Source organism: Pipra filicauda, unplaced genomic scaffold (genome assembly GCF_003945595.2).
Source record: "Pipra filicauda isolate LSUMZ 115617 unplaced genomic scaffold, ASM394559v2 scaffold586_size332294_pilon, whole genome shotgun sequence".
NCBI classification, from domain to species: Eukaryota; Metazoa; Chordata; class Aves; order Passeriformes; family Pipridae; genus Pipra; species Pipra filicauda.
In genome coordinates this window covers 291859-316368 of record NW_024104738.1, presented here as the reverse complement: position 1 = coordinate 316368, position 24510 = coordinate 291859, and the positions used below count along the sequence as shown (strand labels likewise).

Genomic DNA, 24510 nt, shown 5'->3' with positions numbered 1-24510 from the left:
CTCCCTTCCCATGAGGCCCCGGGGAAAGGGAGGAGCCCAATCTCAGAACGTATAAAGGTTCTGGGAGCAGCAACACCTAGTTTGCATCTCTGACTTAAAATCAGGATGAGTAAAGGGCTTAACAGAGAAGAGGACTCTTAATGAGAACAGGTATTGTAGTTGGTGTTAGAATTCATATTTGGGATTGTAATTTGTAAGAAAATGAGTATGTGTTTCCTGCATGCGTGTCTGTGGGTGCGTCTGTACACATGTCCTGCTCGTGTGTACCTGTGTGTCTCTTGCACTCGTGCGTGAGGACATGCCAGGCCCATGTGCCCTCACGTGTGAACGTGTCCACACATACGATAGGCTGACGAGCAGCTGCACAGAGGTACAGAGGCCGTGTGTGCCCTTGCTCACTCACACACACTCACATGCCATTGCACACTCACATACGTGTGCCATTGCACACGCACACTCGGGCACATGTATTTGCACACTCACACTTGCTCGTGTGCCATTGCACACACACACGTGTGCCATTGCAGTCATTCTCTCTCATACCCACCTGTTCTATTGCACACACACATTTGGGCACGTGCCTTTGCACACACACACACGTGTGTCATTGAACACTCATTCACATTCGTACATCCATATGCCGTTGCACGCTCACACTTACGTGCCATTGTACGCTCGTTTACACGCACACGTGTGCGACTGCACGCTCGCTCTCACACGTGTACTGTTGCACACTTATCCACACACGCCCACTCACTCCTGTGCCATCGCTCAACGACATCGTCCCACACTCACCCACCCCGCGGCCCCTTTAAGAGCCTCCTTAAGCCCCGCCCCACTTTAAGCCTCGCGTCCCCAAGGGGAGGGTCTCCCCCCCTTCGCGCGGGGGTCTATTTTTAGCGCACGGGCGCCGTCACGTGACCCGCGAGTGACGTCACCGAATGTTGTTGTCGGGGCGGGCGGGGCCGCGCGGCGAAGATGGAGGAGAAGGGGGGGGCGCGGCGGGGCGCGCGCCGGGCGGCACCGGGGGGACCCCAGGTACGAGGGGGGCCCGGGGGGCACGGGAAGGGGGGCACCGCGCCTGGGGGGGGGCTGCGGCGGAGCGCGAGGGGGTGCGGTACCGGGGTCCCTCCTGTGCGCCTCCGGGGGGGCCCCCCGTGCATTGGTGGGGAGGCTGCAATGGGGAGGCGCATCGGGGGTCCGGTGCGGTTTAGGGCGGGGTGTGTGTGTGTGCAGTGGGGAGGGGGGGGTTGTAATGGGGGCTGCTGTGTGGTTGGAGGGGCTCGATGTGATGGGGCTTTGCGCCGTGCGGGATGGGGGGGGTGGCTGCAATGGAGGACCCCTGTGCGGCTTTGGGGGGGGGCTGCAATGGGGGGGACGCTCCTGTGAGAGTCGGGGTGGTGCAGTGGGGGGGGCCTGTGCAGCGCGAGGAGGGGGTTGCAGTGGGGTGGTTTTGGGGGGACTGCAGTGGGGGTCTCGGTGCGGGTGGACGGGGGGCTGCAATGGGATCCCGCTGCGGTTCGGTGCGGAGGCTGCAATGGGGGACCCCAGTGCAAGTCAGGGGGGGTCCTATGCGTTACGGGGTCCCGGCATGGTTCGGAGGAGGGGGGGCCCACGCAGTGGTGGGGCCCTGCAGTCTAGAGGGGTCTCTGTGCAGTTCGGGAGGGCTCTGCAATATTGGGGGTCCCGGTGCTGTTGGGGGGTCCTGGTGCGGTTCGGCGGGGCCCTGTAATGACGAGCCCCGGTGCGGTTCGGGAAGAGGTCGATGTGGGTTGTGGAGTCCCGGTGCGATGGGCTTTGCTCTGTGCAATGGAGTGGGGTGGTCTGTGTAATGGGGGGATCCTGCGATGTCGGGGGGCCCGTGCGCCAGCGCGGCGGCAGCTCCGCAGCGCGGCCCGTTTGCAGCGGGGGGGGCGGGGGGGCCCCGCTGCACCGCGCCGGGCTCGGGGCTGCCGGCAGCCTGCGTGTCCTGTCCCTCCCTCCCCTCCGTGGGGTCCGTCCCGCCGCGTGTCTCCTATGCGTGGCACCCTCCGACTCCCATCTCGGGGCAATGCCTCGGTTTTGGGGGGGCGGCAGCAACGGGGACCTCGTGGTGTGGGGGGCAGCCACAAGTGAGTGTGTGTGTTCCTTCCACCCATGTCCTTATGGGGGTCCCACCCGAGTCCTTTTGGGGTGGTACCGGGGGGGTACTTCTCTACCATCCCTCTGGGCTCCCCCTTTGTGCTCCCCCTTCTTTTCCTGCAGAGCTTTGTGTAATGCTGCCAACTCCCCCAAAGCCCTCTCAGCCCCCCCAAGTCCTCTCTGCCCCTCCAGGTCCCTTCTGGGGGTGCCCACAGGTCCCCCCATCCCTGGGGGCAGCAGAGCAGAGCGGGGCCACATCCTGCCACTGGCGGGTGTTCAGGGGCTGGAGGGGTCTCAGTGCTGGCTCCAGCCCCCCTCTCACTTGGTGCTGGGGGGGATTTTGGGGGTTCTGGGGTGCTGACAGGGCTCTTGGTCCCGCAGGGCTCCCAGGTGGCGCAGGCACAGCCGCGGTGCCCCGGGTGGCACTGACGGGCTCGCCGGACACGTGCCTCTCCACACCCCCCTGGCACCCGCTGCCCACCATGGACCCCCAGAGCGACACAGGTGAGCCCTGGGGACCCCGGGATGGGGGTGTTCCCCTCTGCCAGGCGCCGGTCACAGCCACGTCGTCCCCCCTGCACATTGTCGTGTCTGCACTGTGGCCCCAAAGCCCCTCGCCATGACAGCCACGGGGTGTTGGGGTCCCACAGGGTGCTGTGGCAGTGTCCCACCCACCACGGCACGTCTGTGCCCGCTGCCGTGGGGGTGTCACCATGCCAGACACCAGGGCGAGGGGGGGGATGGGGGTTCTGCCAGCCGCCCCCCTCCCCCGGGTATCCCGGGCCATACCAGGTATCCCCCTTCCTGGTTTTCCCAGACCTCCGGCATTTCCCACCCCCAGGGGAAGCTGAGGCACGGCTCCTGTCACCGCTGTGGCACGGCCTACGCGTGGCTCTTTGTGCGGAGTCCCTGCGGTGCCACGCGTGGGGACAGCTGTGGTGACCATGAGGGCTGTGCCCGCGCTGTCCCGGCTCCCACTGGCTCCCTGGCAGAGCTGCCCTGTAATTATCCCGGTGGGAACTCCGGCAACATCTGGACGGGGGGAAGGGGGGGGTGTCCTCTCCCCCTTCCCGGATGGGGACACGCGGCACTGCCAACCCCCGTGGGCTCTGAAGGGGAAACTGAGGCACAAGGGCCGTGGCAGAGCCCCCGTGTCCCCTGGATGGACTCGCTGCCGGTTGGGGATGGGGATACGTGTATCCTCTGCCCCCAAACCGCCCTGGTTGCCACGAGCTGGTATTTTTGGAGCAGCCGCAGGGCTGGAGCGTCGCCCGGCCGTGCCTGGCACGAGGCTGGCACGGGGACACGGTGGCATGGGGACATGGCCTGCCCGCCTCTGCCATCCCCGGGGCACTTTGCTCGGGGTCCCCTCCCAGCTGTGGCTTTGGATTTGCCTCTGGAAGGGGGGTTTGGGGCCCCCCCAGAGATGCTGTGACTCTCCGGCTGCTGTGATGAGCTGAGCTAGGTCAATCACGGGGACGTGGCAGAGCCCACCCCTGAGCTTGGGGGGGCTCTGTGCCCCGCAGGGCTCTCCAATTGCACCCTTTTCCCATGCTCATCCCAAAAATGGGGGGGGGTCCTGTGGGTGCCAGTACCATCCCCAGGTGCAGCCCCCCCGCCTCCCCTCCATCTCTCCTGTCATGCCTGGGGGTCCCCACTATTACTCTCCATCTCCTTGAGGGCCCCCACATCCCCAGATATGCCACCACCTCTGGATGGGGCTCCATGGGGAACCAGGAAGGGGGTCTAGGAGCTGTAATGGGGGTCTGGCCACCAGAAAAGGTGTCCAGGAGCCAGGAAGGGGGTCCAGGAGCCAGGAGGGCCCATTCCCGCGGCCTCCTGCCCGCTGGCAACACCAGAAATAGCCGGGCTGACGTCAAGCCCCAAAGCACCCTGTGGGGGGGGGACGATGGGGGGGGGGCAGGGGGTGTCCCAGAAATATCCCAGCTATTAAAAGTCTTGGCTTGGGATTAACATGCTGGTAAATAAACGTGGCGGCTGCCGGGGGGGTTACGCACGGCTGGGGCGCTGAGGGGGGGTCACCGTTCTCAAAAGGGGGTCTCCACACCTCAGCCCGTTGTCACCCCCTGCTCTGATTTGTCCCCGTGGAGCTGCTTTGGGACACTAATCCCATGGGAAATGTGCTGAGTCGACATCTGCACCCCCCTGCACCCCTGTCTCCCTGGGGGGGTCTTGTTGGGGGGAGTCACAGGGTCCTGGGAAGGGTGGGGGGGTCGTTTGCTTTCATTTTCTCAAAGCGGGGCTAATCGTTCTCTGCACATCCCAGATTTTATTCCTGGCAGTGCTGATGCGGATTAATGTCCCCAGCAATTAGGGGGATGTGGAAAGGGGGGTGGGATGAGGATGGGAGGGGTGTGGTGGGATCCCAGGCCCCCCACAGCCCCCCCATGCAGGGCAGCTGCTGTGCCCTGTCCCTGGGGCAGTTTGGGGATGCAGCTGGGTGTTGGGGGGGGCACAGCACACCCCATCCCACAGGATCTGCTGTGACACACCCCCCCTGGCACAATTCCCTATTTATAGCCCGCTCCTCCCGTGCGCCAGCTATTTCCAGGAGTCGGAGAGAATAGCCTGGATGGAGGGGGGCATGGAGGGGGCTGTGAGCAAGGGGGGGCCCCTCAGCCCTACCCTGCCTAGAATGAGAGGGGGGGGCCACATCCTCTCCAATCACCCCAAACTCCAAGGGATGCTCTGTGACCCCTATCTCTCTGTCCCCCCCTGCTGAGAGGGTGATGGAGGGGTAGGTTTGGGGGTGCGTGTGCCCCCCAGCCCCTCTGTGGTCCCATTCGGGGGGGGACACAGGTCTCTCTCTGCAGAGGGGGTGTCTGGCCGTGAGCCCTCCCTGGAGCTCCTGCCCTGCACCCTGCTGCACACCCCAGGTGAGTGGGAGAGCCTGATTCCCTGTGCCCTCAAAACCCTGTGACACTCCCCCCAAAACCCTGTGACATCCCCTCTCAAAATCCGGTGACATCCCCCCGCAAAAGCCGGTCATGCCCCCCCCAGTGAGGTGTGAGTGTAGCATGGTAGGGGATGCGCAAGGGGGAGAGCTGCTTTCCTTGCAGGAGTGTGCACAGCTGTGCAAGGGGAGAGCTTCTCTTTTGACACGAGTGTGTCAGGGGAGAGCTGCACCTGAGTGTTCAGCTGTGCAAGGGGTAGAGCTGCTTTTCTTGCATGAGAGTGTTCAGGTGTACAAGGGGGAGGAGAGCTGCTCCCCTTGTGTAGGTGTGCAAGGAGGAGAGCTGCTCTTTTTGCATGAGTGTGTAAAGGTGTGCACAGGTGTGTCGGGGGAGAGCTACACGTGTGTACAGCTGTGCAAGCAACCCCTGTCCGTGGGGGTGGGGGGGCACAGGGTGAGGGTCCCCTCACAGGGTGGGGTGGTGGCCCCAGCCCGGTGCCAGCCCAGAGCCACCACTGACCCCAAAGTGTCGGGTTGACTCCTCGGGTACTGCCCCCTCCCCTCCCCCCTGAAAGGGCTGGGTGCTGACCTCCACCCCCCCCATTGCACCCCAACACCCACCGGGGGCCTTTGATTACCCCCCAAACTGGGATGTGTCAGGTCTGGGGGGCTGCAGGAGTACCCCAATGCACCCCCAAAAATATCTCCCCCCCGAGATGTGACTTGGGGTGGGGAGGGGGGGCTGGGGGTTCCCCTCTTGCATGTCAAGGGGGGGCTGGCACTGACTGGGGGGGGCTAGTTGGTGTCTGGGGGTGCTGGTTAGGTTGAGGGGCTGCCCCTCAACTGCCCCTGTTAGGTTGCTGCCTGGCTTGGGAGACTGGCTCATACTGGGGGGACTGATTGGTTAGTGAGGAGCTGGAGCTGGTTGATACTGGGGCTGGTTGATACTGGGGGGGGCTGGTTGGCACTGGGGTTACTGGTTAGTTTGGGGGAATACTGCCTGACTTGGGGGTCTGGCTCATACTGGGGGGACTGGTTGAGATGGGGGGCTCGGGGGGCTGGTTGGTATATTGGGGGACTGGTTGGCACTGGGAGGGACTGGTTATCTTGGGGGATGCTGCTTGGCTTGGGAGGCTGGCTCATACTGGGGGAGACTGGTTAGCGCTAGGGAGGGAGGGCCGGTTGAAACTGGGGGTGCTGCTTCGTGTGTTGGGGGGCTGGTTGGCACTGAAGGGACTGGTCATTTTGGGGGGGTGCTGCCTGTCTTAGGGGTTGCCTCATACCAGCGGGGTCTGGTTGGCACTGGGGGGACTGTCTGGTACATGGGGGGCTGGTTAGTTTGGGGGGGCGTGCTGCGTGTTTGGGAGGCTGGCTCATACTGGGAAGGGGTGGTTGGCACTGGGGAGGTGGGGCTGGTTGGTTTGTGGGGGGAATGGTTGGCACTGGCGGGGCTGGTTAGTTTGAAGGGGACAAGCTACCTGGCTTGGGGGGCTGGTTAGCTTGGGGGAGGGGGGGTACTGCCTAGTTGGGGGGCTGGTTAGCTTGGGGGGGATACTGCCTATCAGGGGGGCTGATATTTGGGGGACCTGGTTGGCAGTGGAGGGGTGCAGCAGGGTACTGTGCACTGGCAGGTTTTGTGGGGCTGGCTGTCCTCGGGGAGGGCTGGCATGCCCCGGAGGGGTCTGTCAGGGCGGGGGGGGGGGGCTGGGGGTGCCCCACCCCCGCGCACGGTGACGTCCGTGGGTCCGTCCAGGCGCACGTCAGTGCCCGACGTGCGGCCGCGCCAGGTTGAGGGGGCTGCGGGGAGGGGAGGGGGGGCCGCATTAACATTCAGCGCGTGCCCCCCGCCCCCGCCTTCCTGTTTGCGTGGGGAGGGGGAGGGCTCGAGGCGGGGGTGGCCCGGACGCTGTGTCCCCTCCCCGTGTCCTTTGCTGATGGAGGTGAGGGGGGGATGTCTGTGCCCCTCGGTGATCGCTGGGGAGTTTAAGAGGGATGTTTGGGGATGGGGGGCTCAGTCTTGCCCTCCCCTCCCTTCCCCCCCCCCCCCCCCCCCCCCCCCCCCCCCCCCCCCCCCCCCCCCGGTTGCTCTCTGGGTTGGTTGTTCTGTGTTGCAAATGCAGGAGCTTGGACTGGGGGGACCTCCATGTGGTTTTTTCTGGGGGGAGAAGGGGGGAATCCCGGGCTTATCCAGTGGATTGGAAGCTGGGGGGAGACCCCCAGGAGCTTCATAGGAGGGGCTGATCACTGACCCCCCCCGCGGCAACCCCCCAGGTGCCCCTGAGCTGTCCCCTCCTGTCCCCCCATCTCTGGGAATGCCCAGCCTCTTCCCCCATCCCTGGTACACCCCCAAAATGCCCCTAACACCTCCCCTCATCCCCAGGACACCCCCAAACTGCTCCCAGCTACCCTCTCCACCACTGGGACACTCCAAAACTGCACTGGGTTGACACCCTCATCCCTGGAACACCCCTATATTGTACCTTGAAGTTCCAGCTGCCCCCCATCATCCCTGAGACATTCCCAAACCACTCTCAATTCCCTCTCCACCACTGGGGCACTCCAAAACTGCCCCTTAAACAAGTCTTATCCCTCCCATCATTCCCGGTACACCCCCAGCACCCCCCTCCCATCATACCCGGGATACCCCAAAGCCACTCCCATTTCCTCTCTCCATCCCTGGCACACTCCAAAACTGATCCCAGCTCCCCCCCATCCTTAGGACATCCCCAAAATGCCCCCAGCTTTTTCCCCTCTCACTGATGCTCCCAAACTGCCCCTAATTCCCTTCCCCCATCCCTGGGACACCCCAAAACTGCCCCTTTACAAAGTCCCAGCCCACCTATCATTCCTGGGACACCCCCAAGCCACTCTTGTGTCTCCCCCACATCCCTGGGACACCCTAAAACCGCCCCTTAAACAAGTCCCCACCATACCCCTGGAACCCCTTCCCCAAGCCACCCCCATCCCACCCACCCCCGTAACCCGGTGTGGCCTCGCAGGGCCAGAGGGGCCGGGGCTGGAGGGGCCAGGGCTGGAGGCGGCGGGGCCGGAGGCTGCAGGGTTGGACGCGGGACTGGCGGCGGCACGGGAGCGGCAGCTGCAGCGGGAGCTGGTGGCCCTGAAGCAGCAGCAGCAGCTCCAGAAGCAGCTGCTCTTCGCCGAGTTCCAGAAGCAGCACGAGCACCTCACGCGCCAGCACCAGGTCCAGCTCCAGAAGCACCTCAAGGTGTGACGGGGGGGAGCCTTGGGGGGTGGATTGGGGGAATGGAGCTGTTGGGGGAGATACTGGGGGTTGTGGAGCCATGGGGAGGTATATGGAGGGTGATGGAGCTATTGGAGGGGGGATACTGGGACTGATGGAGCAATGGGGGGTGATGGAGCTCTTGGGAGGGAGGTTGGGGGAATGGAGATTTGGGGGATCACTAATCTTGGATAATGCAGCTGTTGGGGGGATACTGGAGGTGATGCAGCTGTTGGAGGGAGGTTGGGGGAATGGAGATGTGGGGGATCACTGATCGAGGGTGATGGAGTTCTTAGGAGGTGATTGAGGATGATGGAGCCATGGGGTGGATGCTGGGGGTGATGGAGATACAGGGTGTCGCCTGTCTGAGGTGCTGGAGCTGTGGGAAGGGGGATAGTGGGGGTGATGGAGCAGTTGGAGGGTGATGGAGTGGTTGGGAGGGAGATTGGTGTGATGGAAATACGGGGTATCACTGATTTGGGGTGGTGGAGGTGTTGGAGATGATAGTGGGGGTGATGGAACCAGGGGGGTGATACTGGGGGTGATGGAGATAAGGACCAATGGAGCTGTTGGAGGGATATTGGGAGTGATGGAGGTAAGAGGTATCACCTATCTGAGATGATGGAGCTATTGGAGGGATATTGGGAGTGGTGGAGTTGGAGGTGAGACTGGGGGCAATGAAGCCACAGGGGAGGATACTGGGGTGATGGAGCTACTGGGGATGATGGAACTGCAGGGGATCACCTCTGTGGGGTGATGGAACTGTTGGGGGAGATCGGGGGGGGATGGAGCTGTGGGATACCATTTATCTGGGGTGATGGAACTGCTGGGAGGGTTGCTGGGGGTGATGGAGCTATTGGGGGTGAGGGAACTGTGGGGTATTGCCTCTATGGGGTGATGGAGCTGTTGAGAGGGAGGTTGGGGGGATGAAGCTGTGGGGTATCTGTAATCTGGGGTGATGGAGCTCGTGGGGGGCGATTGGGGGTGAGGAGCCACTGAGGGGGATTGGGGTGCCAGAGCCATGGGGCCATCATGTTCCTTGGGGTGCTGGAGCCGTGGGGTGTTATCCTGGGGTACCAGAGCCAGGTGGGGCAGAGGAGGCAGGGCAGTGCATCCCCCCGGTGTGGCCGTGCTCCAGGGGTCCAATCCCTGTCCCCCCATGTCCCTCTGCCCTGCAGCAGCAGCAGGAGGCCCTGGCCGCCCGCCGGCAGCAGGAGCTGGAGCAGCAACGGCAGCGGGAGCGGCAGGAGCTGGAGCAGCAGCGCCTGGAGCAGCTCCAGAGCCTGCGACCCAAGGACAGAGGCCGTGACAGTGAGCGAGGGAGCATCGGGGGGCTGGGGAGGGGGCTGGTAGCAATCGGGGCTGGGGGTGGGTTGGAGGCACTGGGGGCAATGTGCTCAGAGGGGGCAGTGGGACTGGGGGGAATGGTGTCAGTTGAGGGTGGGGGGTGTTGTGGGCTGTGGGGTGGATTTGGGAGAATGGGAGGCAGCAGAATCTGGGGGGGAAGTGGAGCTGGGGACATCTGTGGGGAGCTGGTAGTGATGGGGGGCTGGGGAGTGGGTGGAAGAACTGGTAGGGCAGCGGGCTCTAGGTGGAGGCAATGGGACTGGGCACATCTCGGGGGGACAGGTAGCAGTTGAGAGGCTGGGGGCAGTGGGGACATGGGGGGCTGTGGGGGGAAGGAGGGCAATGGGGCTGGGGGCATCGAGGAGGGCCATGGGAAATGGGGGCTGGGGGCATCTGGGGTTGGGGTGCTGGGGGCTGGTTTGGGGGGAAGGGGAGGCAATGGACCCTGGGAGGGCTGGGGGCTCTGGCAGGGACTGGTTGCAATTGGGACTGGGGGAGTCAGGGGGGTCTGGGGGCAATGGAGTCTGAGGTGGGATGAGGGGCTCTGGGGTGAGTTGGGGGCACTGAGGGCAATGTGCTCAGAGGGGGCAGTGGGACTGAGGGTGCTGGGGGCATCTTGGGGCTGTAGAGGGGATGTACTGCCCCTCTGACCCCCCCGTGCCCCCCAGGTGCCATCGCCAGCACTGAGGTGAAGCTGAAGCTCCAGGAGTTCCTGCTCAGCAAGACGAAGGAGCCAGGCCCCGGCCCCCCAAACCATTCCCTCCCCCAGCACCCCAAATGTTGGTAGGTCCCCCCCCAGCCCCACAGGACCCCCCCAAACCACCTCGGGGGGGGGGACCCAGGCGTCCTAGCGGGGTCTCTGCCGCCTTCCCCTCCCCGCCCAGGGCTCACCACACCTCGTTGGACCAGAGTTCCCCCCCGCAGACAGGCAGCCCGGGGACCCCTCCGTCCTACAAGCTCCCCCTCCTCGGCACCTACGACGGCCGGGATGACTTTCCTCTCCGGAAAACTGGTGGGTGCCAGCGGGTGGGGAGGGCATGACACACCTCCAGGGGAGGTGACACGTTTTGGGGTGACACGTTTTGGGGTCCCCCCAGCCTCTGAGCCCAACCTGAAGGTGCGGTCGCGGCTGAAGCAGAAGGTGGCGGAGCGGCGGAGCAGCCCTCTCCTGCGGCGCCGCGACGGCTCCGTGCTCAGCGCCTTCCGCAAGCGCCACGTCGAGATCACCGGTGCGTCCCCCGGGGGCGGGTGTGATGGCATGGGCCACGGGGGAGGTCATGGGTGGGGACATGCCACCTGCCTCGCTTTCCCCAGGTCACCCGGTGGTTCCCTGGAGCACCCGGGAGGGACCCGCGTCCCCGTCCTTGTGGCTGCACAGGACTGTGGGACACGTGTACTGCTGGACACGTGTGCACGTGTGTGCTTAGACACTCGCTGTCCAGAAGGAGTGTGTGTGTCTGCACACACGCTTGTGCATGTGTGTGTTTCTGCACATCTGTGTGCAACGTGGGGACACACTGATGCTGCATGAGTGTGCACATCACACGTGTGCTTGTGCAACAAGAGTGCATGCACTGCTGCTGCACACGCTTGTGGAGCATGTGCACACACATGCGCTTGTTCCTGTGGGAGATTTTTCGCATGTGCTTGAGCAACACTCATCCCCCCAAGGCAAATGCTTGTGCAACAGGAGTGCGCATCCGCGCACACATTTGTGCACGTGTGTGCTTCTGCACGTGTGTGCTTGTGTGACAGGAGGGCACCGTGCTGCTGCATGTGTGTGGAACATGCACACGCTGGTGCACACATGTGCTTGTTGTTGTGTGAGTTTTTTCACACGTGTGCTTGTGCAACACGTGTGCACACACATGATTGCGGACACACTTGTGCAACATGAATGCATGTCTGTATGCACCTGCTTGTGCAGCACATGTGCTTGGGCACGTGTTTGCAGTGTGAGTGTACACGTGACCCCTGTGCTTGTGCAACAGGAGCACACACACTGCTGCTGCATGCACTTGTGGAACACGTGCACGCACGTAGGCTGGTTCCTGTGGGAGGTTTTTAACGTGCGTGCTTGTGCAGCACGTGTGCACACGTGTGTTTGTAATGTGAGTGTGCACATCTGCACGTGCTTGTGCACGTGTGTGCTTTTCTATGTGTGTTCCTCTGCAACACGAGTGCACGTGTGTTCATGCACACACTAATCCATGCACGTGCCTTTGCGGTGGTGCCACACGTGTGCACAGGTGTGCTGGTGCCCTTGCACCGCCCTGTCCCTGAGGTGGGTGGGGGTCCCGGTGTCCCCATCCCTGTGTGTGACACACACATGTGCTGCAGTGTCCTCGGTGTGCAGCAGTGCCCCCGGGTCGGGGCCCAGCTCCCCCAACAGCTCCCACGGTGCCCACAACGGCCTGGCCGCCTCCGTCCCCAACATCCACACTGAGGTACAGCCTGAGGGGAGGGAGGGGCACTCGTGTGTGCAGGTGTGTGCTGGGGGTGTGCTCAAGGTGTACATGTATATTCGGGTGTGTGTTGGAGATGGGCTCAGGGGGCACACGTCTGTGCAGGTGTGTGCTGGGGGTGTGCTCAGGGTATACATATACATTCAGGTGTGTGCTGGAAGTGTGCTCAGGGTGTACGTGTGTGTGCAGGTGTGTGCAGCCAGCATGTGTGGGTACATATGTGTGCTCAAGTGTGCGGAGCCAGTGTGTCCATGTTCAGGGGGCACGTGTATGTTCAGGTGCGTGCTGGGGGTGTGCTCAGGGTGCACACATGTTCAAGTGTGTGCAGCCAGCATGTTTGCGTGCACACATGTGCTCAAGTGTGTGCAGCCAGTGTGTGCATGTTCACGGTACACGTGTGTAACCAGGTATGTGCTGGAGGTATGCTCAGGGGGCACATGTGTGTGCAGGCGTGTGCTGTGGGTGTGCTCAGGGTGCACACGTGTGCTCAGGTGTGTGTTGGAGGTGTGCTCAGGGTTCACATGTATGTGCAGGCATGTGCTGTGGGTGTGCTCAGGGTGCACATGTGTGCTCAAGTGCATGCTGTATGTTTAAGGTGCACACGTGTTCAGGTGTGCTGTGAGCGTGGCCAGTGTCAGTGGCATGTGCTGGCACACACGTGCAGATAATGTGTCACTGGTGTGCCCTGGCTCACACATGCTTATGGCGAGTTTTACCTTGGCACATGCATGCCGATGGCATGACCTGCCCCCTACACATGTGCTGATGACGTGCTGTGCCCTGGCACGTGTGCTGATGGCGTGTCGTGCCGTGTGGTGCCGCAGCAGCTCCTGCCCCAGCCCCGTGCCCTGGCCCTGGATGGGGCCCAACTCAGCCTCTACACGTCCCCGTCGCTGCCCAACCTGTCCCTGGGGCTGCAGGCCACTGTCACTGTCACCAGCGCCCACCTCCCCGTGAGTGGGGGGGCACAGGGACCCTCTGGGGGCATGGGGGGTGTGGGGACCCCATGGAGTGGTCGCACAGGGACCTGGAACCCCATGGAGGGGATGTGGGGATGCTCTGAGGGCATGGGGACATGAGGACTCCGTGGGGGGTGGCACAGGGACCTGGCGCCCCATGGGGGGGATGTGGGGACCCCCTGGGGACGTGGGGACCGCACGGTGGGTGGCACGGGGACCTGGCACCCCATAGAGGGGATGTGGGGGTCCCCATGGGGACCTGGCACCAGTCCATAGAGACTGGGGGGGACCCCAAAGAGGATGGCATAGGGACCACATTAGGATCAGGAATCCTGTGGGAAGGGATGTGGGAACACAACAGGGGATGGCATGGGGACCTGGTACCCTCCTATGGGGGGATGGGGGGGACCCATGGGGACCATGTGGGGACCCCACGGGGGTGGCACTCCAGGGGGGCAGTGTGGGGGTCCCCCCGCTGCCACCCATGTCCCCTCAGGCATCCCCCAAGCTGTCACTGCAGGCTGAGGGCGAGCGCCCGGGGGTGCCCCCCCTGCGCCCCGGGGCCGCCCTCACCGGGAAGTTCCTGAGCACGTCCTCAATCCCGGGGTGCCTGCTGGGGGTGGCCCTGGACGGGGACCCCCCGGCCGGTCCCCCGTCCCTGCTGCAGCATGTCCTGCTGTTGGAGCAGGCGCGGCAGCAGAGCACCCTCATCGCTGGTGAGGCCCCACTGCCCCCCAGTCTTGCCCTAGTTTCCCTTCAGTCCTTCCTCAGTTCCCCCTCAATTTTCCTCCAGTCCTTCCCCAGTTCCTTCCCCAGTTTTCTCCCAGTCCTGCCCTGGTTTCCCCCCCCAATCCTTCCCCAGTTTATCCCTAGTCTTGCCTCAGTTTTCTCCCAGTCCTTCCATAGTCCCCCACCCAGTCCTGCCTCACTTTCCCCTCAGTTTTCTCCCAGTCCTTCTCCAGTTCTTCTCCAGTCCTTCTACAATTTCTTCCCTGATCTTGCCCTGATCTTGCACTGGTCCTTCCCCAGTTCGCCCTCTGTGCTCTACTTTCCTCCCAGTCCTTCCCCACTTTCCCCTGCAAGTCCTTCCCCAGTTCCCCCCCAGTCCTGCCCCAGTTTCCCCTGCCTACAGCCCCCCACCCTCACCCCCAGCTGCACTGGGGGGCCCGGGGGGTGTCGGGTGCCCCACTGACCCGGTGCCCCCCAGTGCCCCTGCACGGCCAGTCCCCGCTGGTGACGGGGGAGCGCGGGGGGGGTCCCCGTGGGAACAAACTGCCTCGGCACCGGCCCCTGAGCCGCACCCAGTCGTCCCCGCTGCCCCAGAGCCCCCAGGCCCTGCCCCACGGCCCCCTCCAGCACCACTTCCTCGACAAGCAGCAGGTCCAGCTGGGCAAGGTGGGCCGGGGGCAGCCCTGGGACTGGGGGTGGGCATGGGGTGGGTATGGGGTGCGAGTGGGGTTGGCGGTGGGGTGGGAATGGGGTGTGTGTGGTGTGGGGAATGGGTATGGGATGGGTGTGGGGTGGGAATGGGGTGTATGTGATGTGGGAAATGGGGTATGGGATGAGTGTGGGGTGGGTATGGGGTGTATGTGGAATGGGAATGGGGTGTGGGGCATGGGATGGGTGTGGGTTAGGCATGGGGTGTGCGTGGTGTGGGGAATGGAGCATGGGATGGGTGTGGGGTGGGCATGGGGAGTATGTGGTGTGGGGAATAAGGCGTGGGATGGGTGTGGGTGGGCACAGGTTGAGCGTGGGACTGGCGCTGGGAGGGCATGGGGTGAGCATGGGGTGTATGTGGGGTGGGAATGGGGCATGGGGTGGGGTGTTGGGTAGCTGTGGGGCACCCTGACACCCCACTAACCCCCCAGATACAGCTGGGGAGGGTGAGGTTGCAAGCAGGGGAAACTGAGGCAAAGGAGGGGGAACTGGGGGGAAACTGGGGAAGGACTGGGTGGGGGTGGAAGTGGGGCTGGGGGGAGTGGGGTGGGGCATAGGGTGGTTGTGAGATGGGAATGGAGTGGCTTTGGGGCACGGGATGGGCGTGGGGTGCATGTGGGGTGGGAATGGGGCATAGGGTGAGCATGGGCATGGGCTGCATATGGGGTGGGTTCCGAGGGGACCATGGGGTGGGTATGGAATTGCTGTGGGGCAGGGGGTGACTGTGGGTTGGGCACGGGGTTCAGGCAGACAGGGTATAGGGGTGCAGGGGGGTCACTAACACCCCCATGCCCCCCAGCTGCTCCCCAAGGGGGGGGAGCTGGCACGGCAGCCCCCCACCCACCCTGAGGAGACGGAGGAGGAGCTGACGGAGCAGCAATCACCCCCCCCAGGCGAGGGGGGACCCCCTGGCCCCCCCCTTGGCCCCCCCCTCACCCTCATCTCCCCGGAGGCTGGGGACCCCCCGGAGCAGCTGCAGGACCCCAAGGGCTGCCAGGGGACAGGGGACAGCGGGGATGAGGCTGAGGGCGCCGGGTACCCCGATGTCACCGAGCTGGGCGTCACCTACAAGCAGGTGAGATTTTGGGGGGGCCCAAATCCCCCCCAGACTCCTTAATTCCCACACACACAAGCATCCTGTGCATCCCTTGCCCCCACTCTGCACCCAGCTGTGTGTCCTCCCCCCATTTTTGGGGTGATGCCGCAGTGATGACTCGGAAGGGTCGGTGACTCATCCCCCCCTTTGCATCCCCCTGTCCCTGCCACCCCTGCACCATGACCCCCCCCCGTTCCCTGCCATGACTCATCCCCCATCCCCCCCCTTGGCCATGGGGGCTGATGAGGGGTCATGTTGGGTGTCCTCCCCCAGGCGTACCCCGAGGCACCACTGCAGCTTTACCCCACACCCCCCCTGGGGGTCCTGGCACTGTCCCACCCGGCCCTCGCCCGCACCCAGTCGTCCCCTGCCAGCGTCAAGCCCCCTGTGCCCGAGGGGCCCCCCAAGCACCTCTTCACCACAGGTACAGGGGCAACGGGGGTCGGGGTCCCTCTCTCCCCTGGGGTCCCTCTGTCCCTTGGGGTCCCACATCCCTCAGGGTGCTCCTGTCCCATGAGGTGTCACCTGTCCCATGGGATCCCCCTGGCCCTGTGTCCCATGGGTGCCCCATCCCATGGTAGACCCCAGGGATGTCTGTATCCCCCCACCCCGAGTGTCCCATTCCTTGATGCGGTTGGGGGTGACCCTGTCCAATGGGGTTCCCAGTCTCTCAGGGTGTTTGGGGTCCCCCTGTCCCCAGGGGATGGGGATGTTCCCCACCCTTCGGGGTGCCTGTGTGCCATGGGCCCCTCTCCCAGATGGTTTCCCATCCCTCAAGGTGTCTGGGATTCTCCCTGTCCCCTGGGGTTCCTAATACCTCAAGGTGCCCAGGTGTCCACATATCCCATGGAATCCTCCTGTTCTGGGTTCCCAATTGCTTGGGGTACCCGTGGGCTTTCCGTATCCCTTGGGGTTCCTATTCCCTTGGGTTGCCCAGGGATCCTCCTATTCCACAGATTCCCCCTGTCCCTTGGGGTTCCCAATTGCTCATGGTGCCCAAGGGCCCCCATATCCTATGGGATCCCCCTTATTCCATAGGTTCCCTCTGCCCTTTGGGGTTCCCAATCCCTTCAGGTGCCCAGGGTTTCCCTGTTCTACAGATTCCCTGTCCCTTGGGATTCCTAATTGCTCAGTGCCTAGGGGTCCTCCTATTCCACAGATTCCCCCTGTTCCCCGGGGTTCCCAGTCCCCCGGGGTGCCCAGGGGACCCCCAATCCCATGGGATCCCTCCATCCCCTGGGGTGCCCATGTCCCTCAGTGCCCCAGCCCTGGGGGGGTGCCAGGGTCCGGTGCCAGGTGTGCTGCTGGCACAGGTGTGGTGTACGACACGTTCATGCTGAAGCACCAGTGCACCTGCGGGAACACCACGATCCACCCGGAGCACGCCGGCCGCATCCAGAGCATCTGGTCCCGGCTCCAGGAGACCGGCCTGCTCGGGAAGTGTGAGGTGAGGGGAGCATCCCGTGTCCTGGGGGGGAGCTGGGGTTGGCTTGGGGAGAAGGGGGCTCACCCCTGTGCCCCCTTTGCCAGCGGATCCGGGGCAGGAAGGCGACGCTGGAGGAGATCCAGACGGTGCACTCAGAGCACCATGCGCTGCTCTACGGCACCAGCCCCCTCAACCGCCAGAAACTGGACAGCAAGAAGCTGCTGGGTGGGTGATGGGGGGGCCCTGGATGCCCGGGACCCCCCTCTTTTGGAGCTGGGGTCACCCTGTACCCCCTATTCCTTTGGATCTGTTCCCTGGGGTGCCCTGTCCCTTTAGATGTCCAGGAGAGCCCATGTCCTGTGGGGTGTCCTTATGCCATGGGATGCCCCAACCCTTAGGTGTCCCAGGAGTCCCCAGTCCCATGGGATTCTTCTGTCCCTTGGGGTTCCCAATCCTTTGGAGTGGCTGGAGTTCCCCTCATCCTATGGGTTTCTCTTGTTCCCTGGGGTTTTCAATCCTTTTGGGGAGCTCAGAGGTCCCCATATCCCATGGGATCCCCCTGTCCTATGGGGTTCCCAATCGTTTGGGGTGCTCAGAGGTCCCCCTGTCCCATGGGATCCCCAGGAGTCCCCCTATCCCATGGGATCCCTCTGTCCTCTGGGGTTCCCCATCGTTTGGGGTGCTCAGAGGTCCCACTAACCCATGGAATTCTCCTGTCCCCTGAGGTTCCTAATGCTTTGGGCTGCCCATGGGATTCCTCAGTGCCATGGGATCCCCCAGTCCCATGAGATCCCTCTGTTCCCTGGGGTTCCCAATCCTTTGGAGTGCCCAGGGGTCCCCCTGTCCCATGGGATCTTCCCATCTTCTGGGGTTCCCAATCCTTTGGGCTTCTCAGGGGTCCCTCTATCCCATGGAATGCTCCTGTCCCCGGGGATTTCTAATTCTTTGGACTGCCCGTGGGATTCCTCATTGCCATGGGATCCCCTAGTCCCATGAGATCCCTCTGTCCCATGGGGCTCTCCCAGTCCTTTGGGGTGCCCAGGGGCGCCCCTATCCCATGGGATATCCCTGTCCCCTCCAGTTCCCAATCCTTTGGGGTGCCCAGGGGTGCCTCTATCCCCTGGGATACCCCTATCCCCACTGTCCCCACCACACCGCTCCACCCCTCAGGTCCCATCACGCAGAAGACATACGCAGTGCTGCCATGCGGGGGCATCGGGGTGAGTCTGGGGGCGCGGGGGGGGGTCCCCGGGGTGGGCTGGCCCTGTTGACCCCCAGTGTCCCCCCCCAGGTGGACAGTGACACGGTGTGGAACGAGCTGCACTCGTCGAGCGCGGTGCGCACGGCCGTGGGCTGCCTGCTCGAGCTGGCCTTCAAGGTGGCTGCAGGCGAGCTCAAGGTGAGCGTGGTCTTGCACACTTACCTGGGCTGTGAGAGTCCCTGTGCACACTCGTGTGCATGTGTGTTGCCTTGCACACTCACCTGGGGTGTGATAGTCCCTGTGCACACTCCTGTGTGTGTGTGTGTGTGTGCTGCCTTCACGGTCATCTGAGATGTGACAGTCCTTGTATGTACTCGTGTGTATGTATGCTCCTTGCACACTCACCTGGGCTGTGACAGTCCCTGTGCACACTCAACTGAGGTGTGACAGTCCTTGTGCAAGCCTGTGTGTGTGGTCTTGCACACTCACCTGGGCTGTGACACTCATGTGCACGTGTGTGCTCCTTGCACACTCACTTGGGGGGTGACAGTCCCTGTGCACACTCGTGTGCGTGTGTTGCCTTCTTGCACACTCCCCTGGGGCAAGATGGTCCTTGTGCAAGGCTGAGCACGCATGTGCTGTTCTCTTGCACACTCCCCTGAGTGCAGGGCTCCTTGTGCCAGCTCGTGTGCAGACGTGCTGCCTTCTTGCATGTGTCCCTCCCTGTGTCACACGTGTCCCTCTCCCCTCACCACTCCTGTTCCTCTGTCCCACGTGTCGTTCTGTGTCCCACAAGTGCCTCTGTCCCACACGTCCCCCTGTCCCCACGCCACTTGTCCCTGTGTGTCCCCACACCACTTGTTCCTCTGTCCCATGTGTCCCTTTGTGTCCCCGCACCACACGTCCCTTTGTGTCCCACACATGTCCCTTTGTGTCCCACACCTTCCTCTGTGTCCCCACCCCACGTGTGTCCCTATGTCGCCACACTACATGTCCCTTTGTGTCCTTAAACCACTTCTCAGCATTGCAGTCGCAGAATATTCTGAGTTGGAAGGACTTACAAGGATCATCGAGTCCAACTCTTCAGTGGATGGCCCTGTGTGTTCCTCTCTGTCCCACATATCTCCCTGTGTCCCATGCATGTTCCATTGTCCCTGTGTCCCACATGTGTCCCTGTCTTTCCTACACACATCCCTCTCTCTGTCCTCACAGAACGGCTTTGCGGTCATCCGCCCCCCGGGCCACCACGCCGAGGAGTCCACAGCCATGTGAGTGTGGGGACAGCGCTGGGACCCCCACCCAGGGAGGGGACCCCACAGTGTCCTGGGGGTCACCCCACCACTGAATGTCCCCTGTCTCTCATCCTCTTTTGTCCCCAGGGGCTTCTGCTTCTTCAACTCTGTGGCAATCTCGGCCAAGCTGCTGCAGCAGCGGCTCAGCGTGGGCAGGATCCTCATCGTGGACTGGGTAGGGGGGGCAGGGGGACCCCCCCACGGCTGATGGGGACCCCATGGGTGGACAGAGGGGTCCCTGACATCACAGGTGCCCCCCCAGGACATCCACCATGGGAATGGGACCCAGCAGGCCTTCTACAGTGACCCCCACGTGCTCTACATCTCCTTGCACCGCTACGACGACGGCAACTTCTTCCCGGGCAGTGGGGCCCCTGAGGAGGTACGGGGGGCTTGGGGGAGGGGTGGGGGTCCCCCTGTATCCCCCTAACCCTGGATGTGGCACAGGGGGTCACCTGTGGCTGTGTCCCAGGTGGGCAGTGGGCTGGGAGTGGGCTACAACATCAACATCGCCTGGACTGGCGGCGTGGACCCCCCGATCGGGGACGTGGAGTATCTGACCGCCTTCAGGTGGGGGTCTGGGAGGGCGCCTGAGCCTTTGGGGGGGTCCCTGGGCTCAAGGGGAGTTGCTGGGTCCAGATGAGAGCGTCTCCATGTCCTTGGGGGGGGGTTCTGTACCCTGAGGAAGGTCCCTGCGCCCTTGGGGGGGTTCTTGTGCCCTTAGAGGGGTCTCCACGTCTTGGGGAGAGGGTTCCTGCGCCCCTTTAGTGGGGTCTGTGTGTCCTGGGGGGGTCTTTATGCCCTTGGCGGGGGTTCCTGCATCCTTGGGGAGGTGTCCCTGTGGAGGAAGGTCCCTGTGCCCTTGAGGGGTTTCTGCATCCTGGGAGGGGTGTGTCACCATGCCCTTGAGGAGGGGTCCTTGCACCCCAGGGAGTTCTGAGGGGGTCCTCATGCCCCTGGGGGAGGTCCCTGCATCCTGAGAGCATCCCTGTGCCCTTGGGGAGGGGTCCCTACAACCCAGGGGGATCCCCATGTCCTGGGGGAGGTTCTCTGTACCCTTGGGGTGGTCCTCCCAGAGGATCGCCATGTCCTGGGGGAGGACCCTGCACCCTGGGGGTTCCCCTACACCTTGGGGAGGGTCTCTGCACTCCTGGGGGGGTTCCCCACTCCCCAGAGGGGATCCCTGTGTCCTGCAGGGGGTTCCCAAACCCTAGAGGATCCCTGTGTCCTGGGAGTTCTCTGTACCCTGGGAAGGATCCTTGCACTTTGAGGGGCTCCCCACAGCCCTGGGGGGGGGTCCCCTTGCCCCTGGCTGACCCTGTGCCCCCCAGGACGGTGGTGATGCCCATCGCCAAGGAGTTCTCCCCAGACCTGGTGCTGGTCTCCGCTGGCTTCGACGCCGTCGAGGGCCACCTGTCCCCGCTCGGTGGCTACTCTGTCACCGCCAAGTGTGAGTGGGGTCCGGGGGCATCCCGGGCTGGGGACCCCGGCTCAGCCACCCCTCACCCCCCCTCCCCGGTGCCCCCAGGTTTTGGACACCTGACGAAGCAGCTGATGATGCTGGCAGGGGGCCGGGTGGTGCTGGCGCTGGAGGGGGGCCACGACCTGACGGCCATCTGCGACGCCTCCGAGGCTTGTGTCTCTGCCCTGCTCGGCCTGGAGGTACGGTGGGGACCCCCTCAATCCCTGAGGACCCCACCCGGGGGCAGGGTGTATTGAGGTGCCCACCCCGTGTCGTGCCTCAGTTTCCCTGTGTGGGTTGGTGAGGAGCTGTGGTTCCATCCCTGCTCTCTCTGAGGGGGGTTTGGGGGTGCTGGTGGCGGTTTTGGGGGACTGATGTGTGTCCCCTCTCCCCAGCTGGAGCCCCTGGATCCGTCCCTGCTGCAGCAGAAGCCAAATGTGAATGCAGTGGCCACACTGGAGAAGGTCATCGAGATCCAGAGTGAGAACGGGGGGCAGGGGCAGACCCTGATGGGGTCTCCTGGGGGGTCCCCAGGGCTGATTCTATCTTGGGGGGGCACAAAAGAGTCACTGGGGGACCCCAGTGGGGGGGCCCTGGGTTTGTCCTTGCTGTGGAAGGAGCTGGAGGGTCTCCAGTGCTGCCACTGGGATCCTGAGGGGGTCCCCAGGACTGTCTCTCTTTTGAGGGAGGACCGAGAAGGGTCCCTAGGGCTGTCCCTGACATGGAGGTCTTGTGGGTGCCCAGGATCTGTCCCAGCATGGGGTTCCTGGGAGTCCTCTGAGTCTGTCCCTGCTGTGGGAGTCTCAGGGGTCCCCTGGGTCTATCTCAACTGTTGGGGTCTCATGGGTCCCCTGGGTTTGTTCCAGTCCTGGGTCCTGGGGGTCCCCCGGGTCTGTCCCTGCCGTGGGGGTCCCCCAGCTCCATCTCAGCCATGGGGTCCCTGGGGGTCTCCTGCATCTGTCTCAGCCCTGGGGTTCTTGGGAGTCCCCCAGGTCCATTGCAGCCCTGGAGGTCCCCTGAGTCTGTCTCAGCCATGTGGTCCTTGTTCCCTGGGTCTATCTCAGCCATGGGGTCCCTGGGGGTCCCCTGACCTGTCCCAGCCCGGGTGTCCCCTGTCACGCTGCCCCCGGCAGGCAAGCACTGGGGGTCCGTGCGGCGTTTCGCGGCGGCCGTGGGCCGGTCCTTGCTGGAGGCCCAGCGCAGGGAGGCCGAGGAGGCCGAGACGGTGACGGCCATGGCCCTGCTCTCGGTGGGCGCCGAGCAGGCCGGGGGAGACCCCCAGCCCAGGTACGGCCCCTGGGGACCCCGCTGGGTGTGCAGGCACACGGGTCATGGGGTGGGACACGTGTGTCACTGGGGTGGGCATGGAGCCACATTGTGTCAGGGGGGGCTACATGTTCCCTTGGAGATTTGCATGGATCTGTGTGTGTCCTTGGGGGACACATGTCCCTGGCGGGGTACATGGAGCCACATGTGTCATTGTGGGGAGGGACACATGTCCCTGGGGTTTGATGGAGGCACATGTGTGTTCAGGGGAGACACACGTCACTGGGGTGGGTGTGGAGCCGTGTGTGTGTGTGTTCAGGGGAGACATGTGTCCCTGAGGTGGACACGTGGAGCCACATGTGTCATTGTGGGGAGGGACACATGTCCCTGGGATGTGCAAGGAGCCACATTGTGTCATGGGGGGGCTGCATGTTCCCTTGGAGGTGTGCATGGATCCATGTGTGTCCTTGGGGGACACGTGCCCCTGTGGGTGTGCATGTCCCGAGGGCTCTGTATGGAGTCACAGGTGCCCCCTGGGGTGTGCATGGAGCCACGTGTGTCATTGGGGGGGGCTGCATGTTCCCCTAGGGGCATGCAAGAAGCCACCTGTGGCCTCTTGGACATGTGTGTCCCATGGGCTGTGCATGGAGCCATGTGTGTTCTTGGGGGACACACGTGTCCCTGGGGGTGTGCAAGAAGCCACGTGTCCTCTTGGACATGTGTGTGTCCTGGGCTGTGCATGGAGCCACATGTGTCCTCGGGGGGAGGGAATGTATGTTCCCCTGGGATGCTCACAGTCACATGTGTGTTCTGGGACATGTGTGTCCCATGGGCTGTGCATGGAGCCACATGTGTGTGTTCAGGGAGGACACGTGTCCCTGGGGCTGTGCATGAAGCAGGTGTGTCCTGGAAGGAGTGATAGACATGTGTGTCTGGGGGGGGTGTGGGGTGTGTGAAACACACGTGTCCTCCACCTTGGCGTGTCCCTCCCCTTCCCAGACCAGTGGAGGAGCCGATGGAGGCTGAGCCTACGCTCTGACCCACCTGCATCGTTCCCGCCTCCGAAAAAACCAAGAAACACCCAGAAGAGATGAAAAAACTCACACACACACACACACACACACACACAGAAAAAAATCACAGTAAAAGGGAAAAAAAAGCACTTAAAAAAAAGACCAAAAAAAAAAAAGAAAAAAAAAAAAAAAAAAAAAAAAAAAAAAAAAAAAAACCGGAAGGAAAACCAGAAAAAAGAGGAAAATATTTTCTTTTTCTATTAAAAAGAGGAGAAAACCACAAAAAAAAATCCCCCCTACCTGTCCAGTGCCCCCCCTGGCTCCCCCGCGGTGTTTGCGGTTGTGTCTCTTGTGCAGCAGCGGTTCCACCAGCACCCCGTGTCCCCACCGTGTCCGTCGGGTCCCCCCCGGCGCTGCCCGGACCCCCCCGGCGCTCCTCTCTCTTTTTTTTTAGGGATTTTTCCTTAATTCCCCTTCTATTTTTTGTGTGTGTGTCCCCCCCTTTGTTCCCTCCTCAGCTCTGGCATTTGTTCCCCCCCTGCTCCTCCAACCCCACCCCCAGGGGAGGCGATGGGAAATATTTGTGCCTTTAATTATTTTTTTTTAATGCCTTAATTTCCCTTAATTTTGGGTTTTCTTAATTTTCTTGTTTTTTTTTTTTTTTTTCCCCTCGGCCTCCCCATTTGGGACAGGGACACGAGACAAAGGGCCGAGCTCTGTGTGTGTCCCCCCATCCCTTTGTCACCCCTTCGTTGGGATCAAATTTGTTCTTAGAGGAGGAAAAAAAAAAAGAGACACAAAAAAAGAGAAAAAACCACTTAATTTTCCAGTTTTATCACCAGCCAGAGGGGCCTCGGAGCAATTTTAGCTTTAAAAGAGAGAAAACTACCCAACCACCCCCCTAAAAAGGGATATAATTTTATTACAGATGGATTATTTAATAGTATTTTTTTAATGGGGGGGTGGAGGGGCGGGGACAGGGACAGCACGTTGTAGGTTATTTTGGGGGTGATGGGAATTTGGGGGGGTCCCCAACTTAGGACAGAGGGATGAGCATGTCCTTGGTCACCTCTCCTAACCCTGGGTGGGGGGGAAAGAACCCCGGTTTAGGGTGAGGAAGGGAGGGGTGTCATTGTGAGGACCCCAGTGTAGGTGTCCCCAGTGTTGGGGACACCCCGTGTGTGGTGGTGGGGGGGGGTCCCAGATCCCCATCCCGGGAAGGAGAAACACCCCCGGGATGGGGGGAAGGGGGTGCCGGCCCCCCAGCAGT

General features: G+C 62.8%; 1 protein-coding gene across 8 annotated transcripts; it reads left to right on the top strand.

The window, feature by feature from the left end:
• The first annotated feature begins 125 nt into the window (after positions 1–125).
• On the top strand, positions 126–23369 carry HDAC5 (histone deacetylase 5). 8 transcript variants are annotated; one of them, XM_027738892.2, is made up of 27 exons: positions 126–150; positions 2503–2625; positions 4956–5018; positions 8035–8261; positions 9455–9587; positions 10292–10406; positions 10508–10635; positions 10721–10852; positions 11964–12070; positions 12913–13041; positions 13544–13763; positions 14255–14442; positions 15284–15559; positions 15854–16004; positions 16894–17027; positions 17111–17231; positions 18177–18226; positions 18298–18405; positions 19420–19475; positions 19587–19674; positions 19762–19881; positions 19972–20069; positions 20831–20949; positions 21028–21161; positions 21357–21441; positions 22095–22248; positions 23227–23369. In XM_027738892.2, the coding sequence occupies exons 1-27, from the start codon at positions 141–143 to the stop codon at positions 23264–23266; spliced, it is 3309 nt and encodes a 1102-aa protein (XP_027594693.2). In that variant the 5' UTR covers positions 126–140; the 3' UTR covers positions 23267–23369. The 8 variants fall into 8 exon arrangements, with proteins under 8 accessions (XP_027594693.2, XP_027594694.1, XP_039243667.1 ...); XM_027738893.2 differs by lacking the exon at positions 126–150 and adding an exon at positions 1017–1038; XM_039387733.1 differs by lacking the exon at positions 126–150 and adding an exon at positions 2036–2111 and having other exon boundaries at positions 9458–9587.
• The last annotated feature ends 1141 nt before the right edge of the window (positions 23370–24510 follow it).

Excerpts from the sequence above, each read along its gene's own strand:
- HDAC5 (XM_039387732.1), top strand. The coding sequence starts at position 2,051 with ATGCCTCGGTTTTGGGGGGGCGGCAGCAACGGGGACCTCGTGGTGTGG. Across the intron at positions 12,071-12,912 it reads TCCCCAACATCCACACTGAG|CAGCTCCTGCCCCAGCCCCG; the intron begins GTACAGCCTGAG and ends GTGGTGCCGCAG. Across the intron at positions 21,162-21,356 it reads CTGCCCTGCTCGGCCTGGAG|CTGGAGCCCCTGGATCCGTC; the intron begins GTACGGTGGGGA and ends CCCTCTCCCCAG.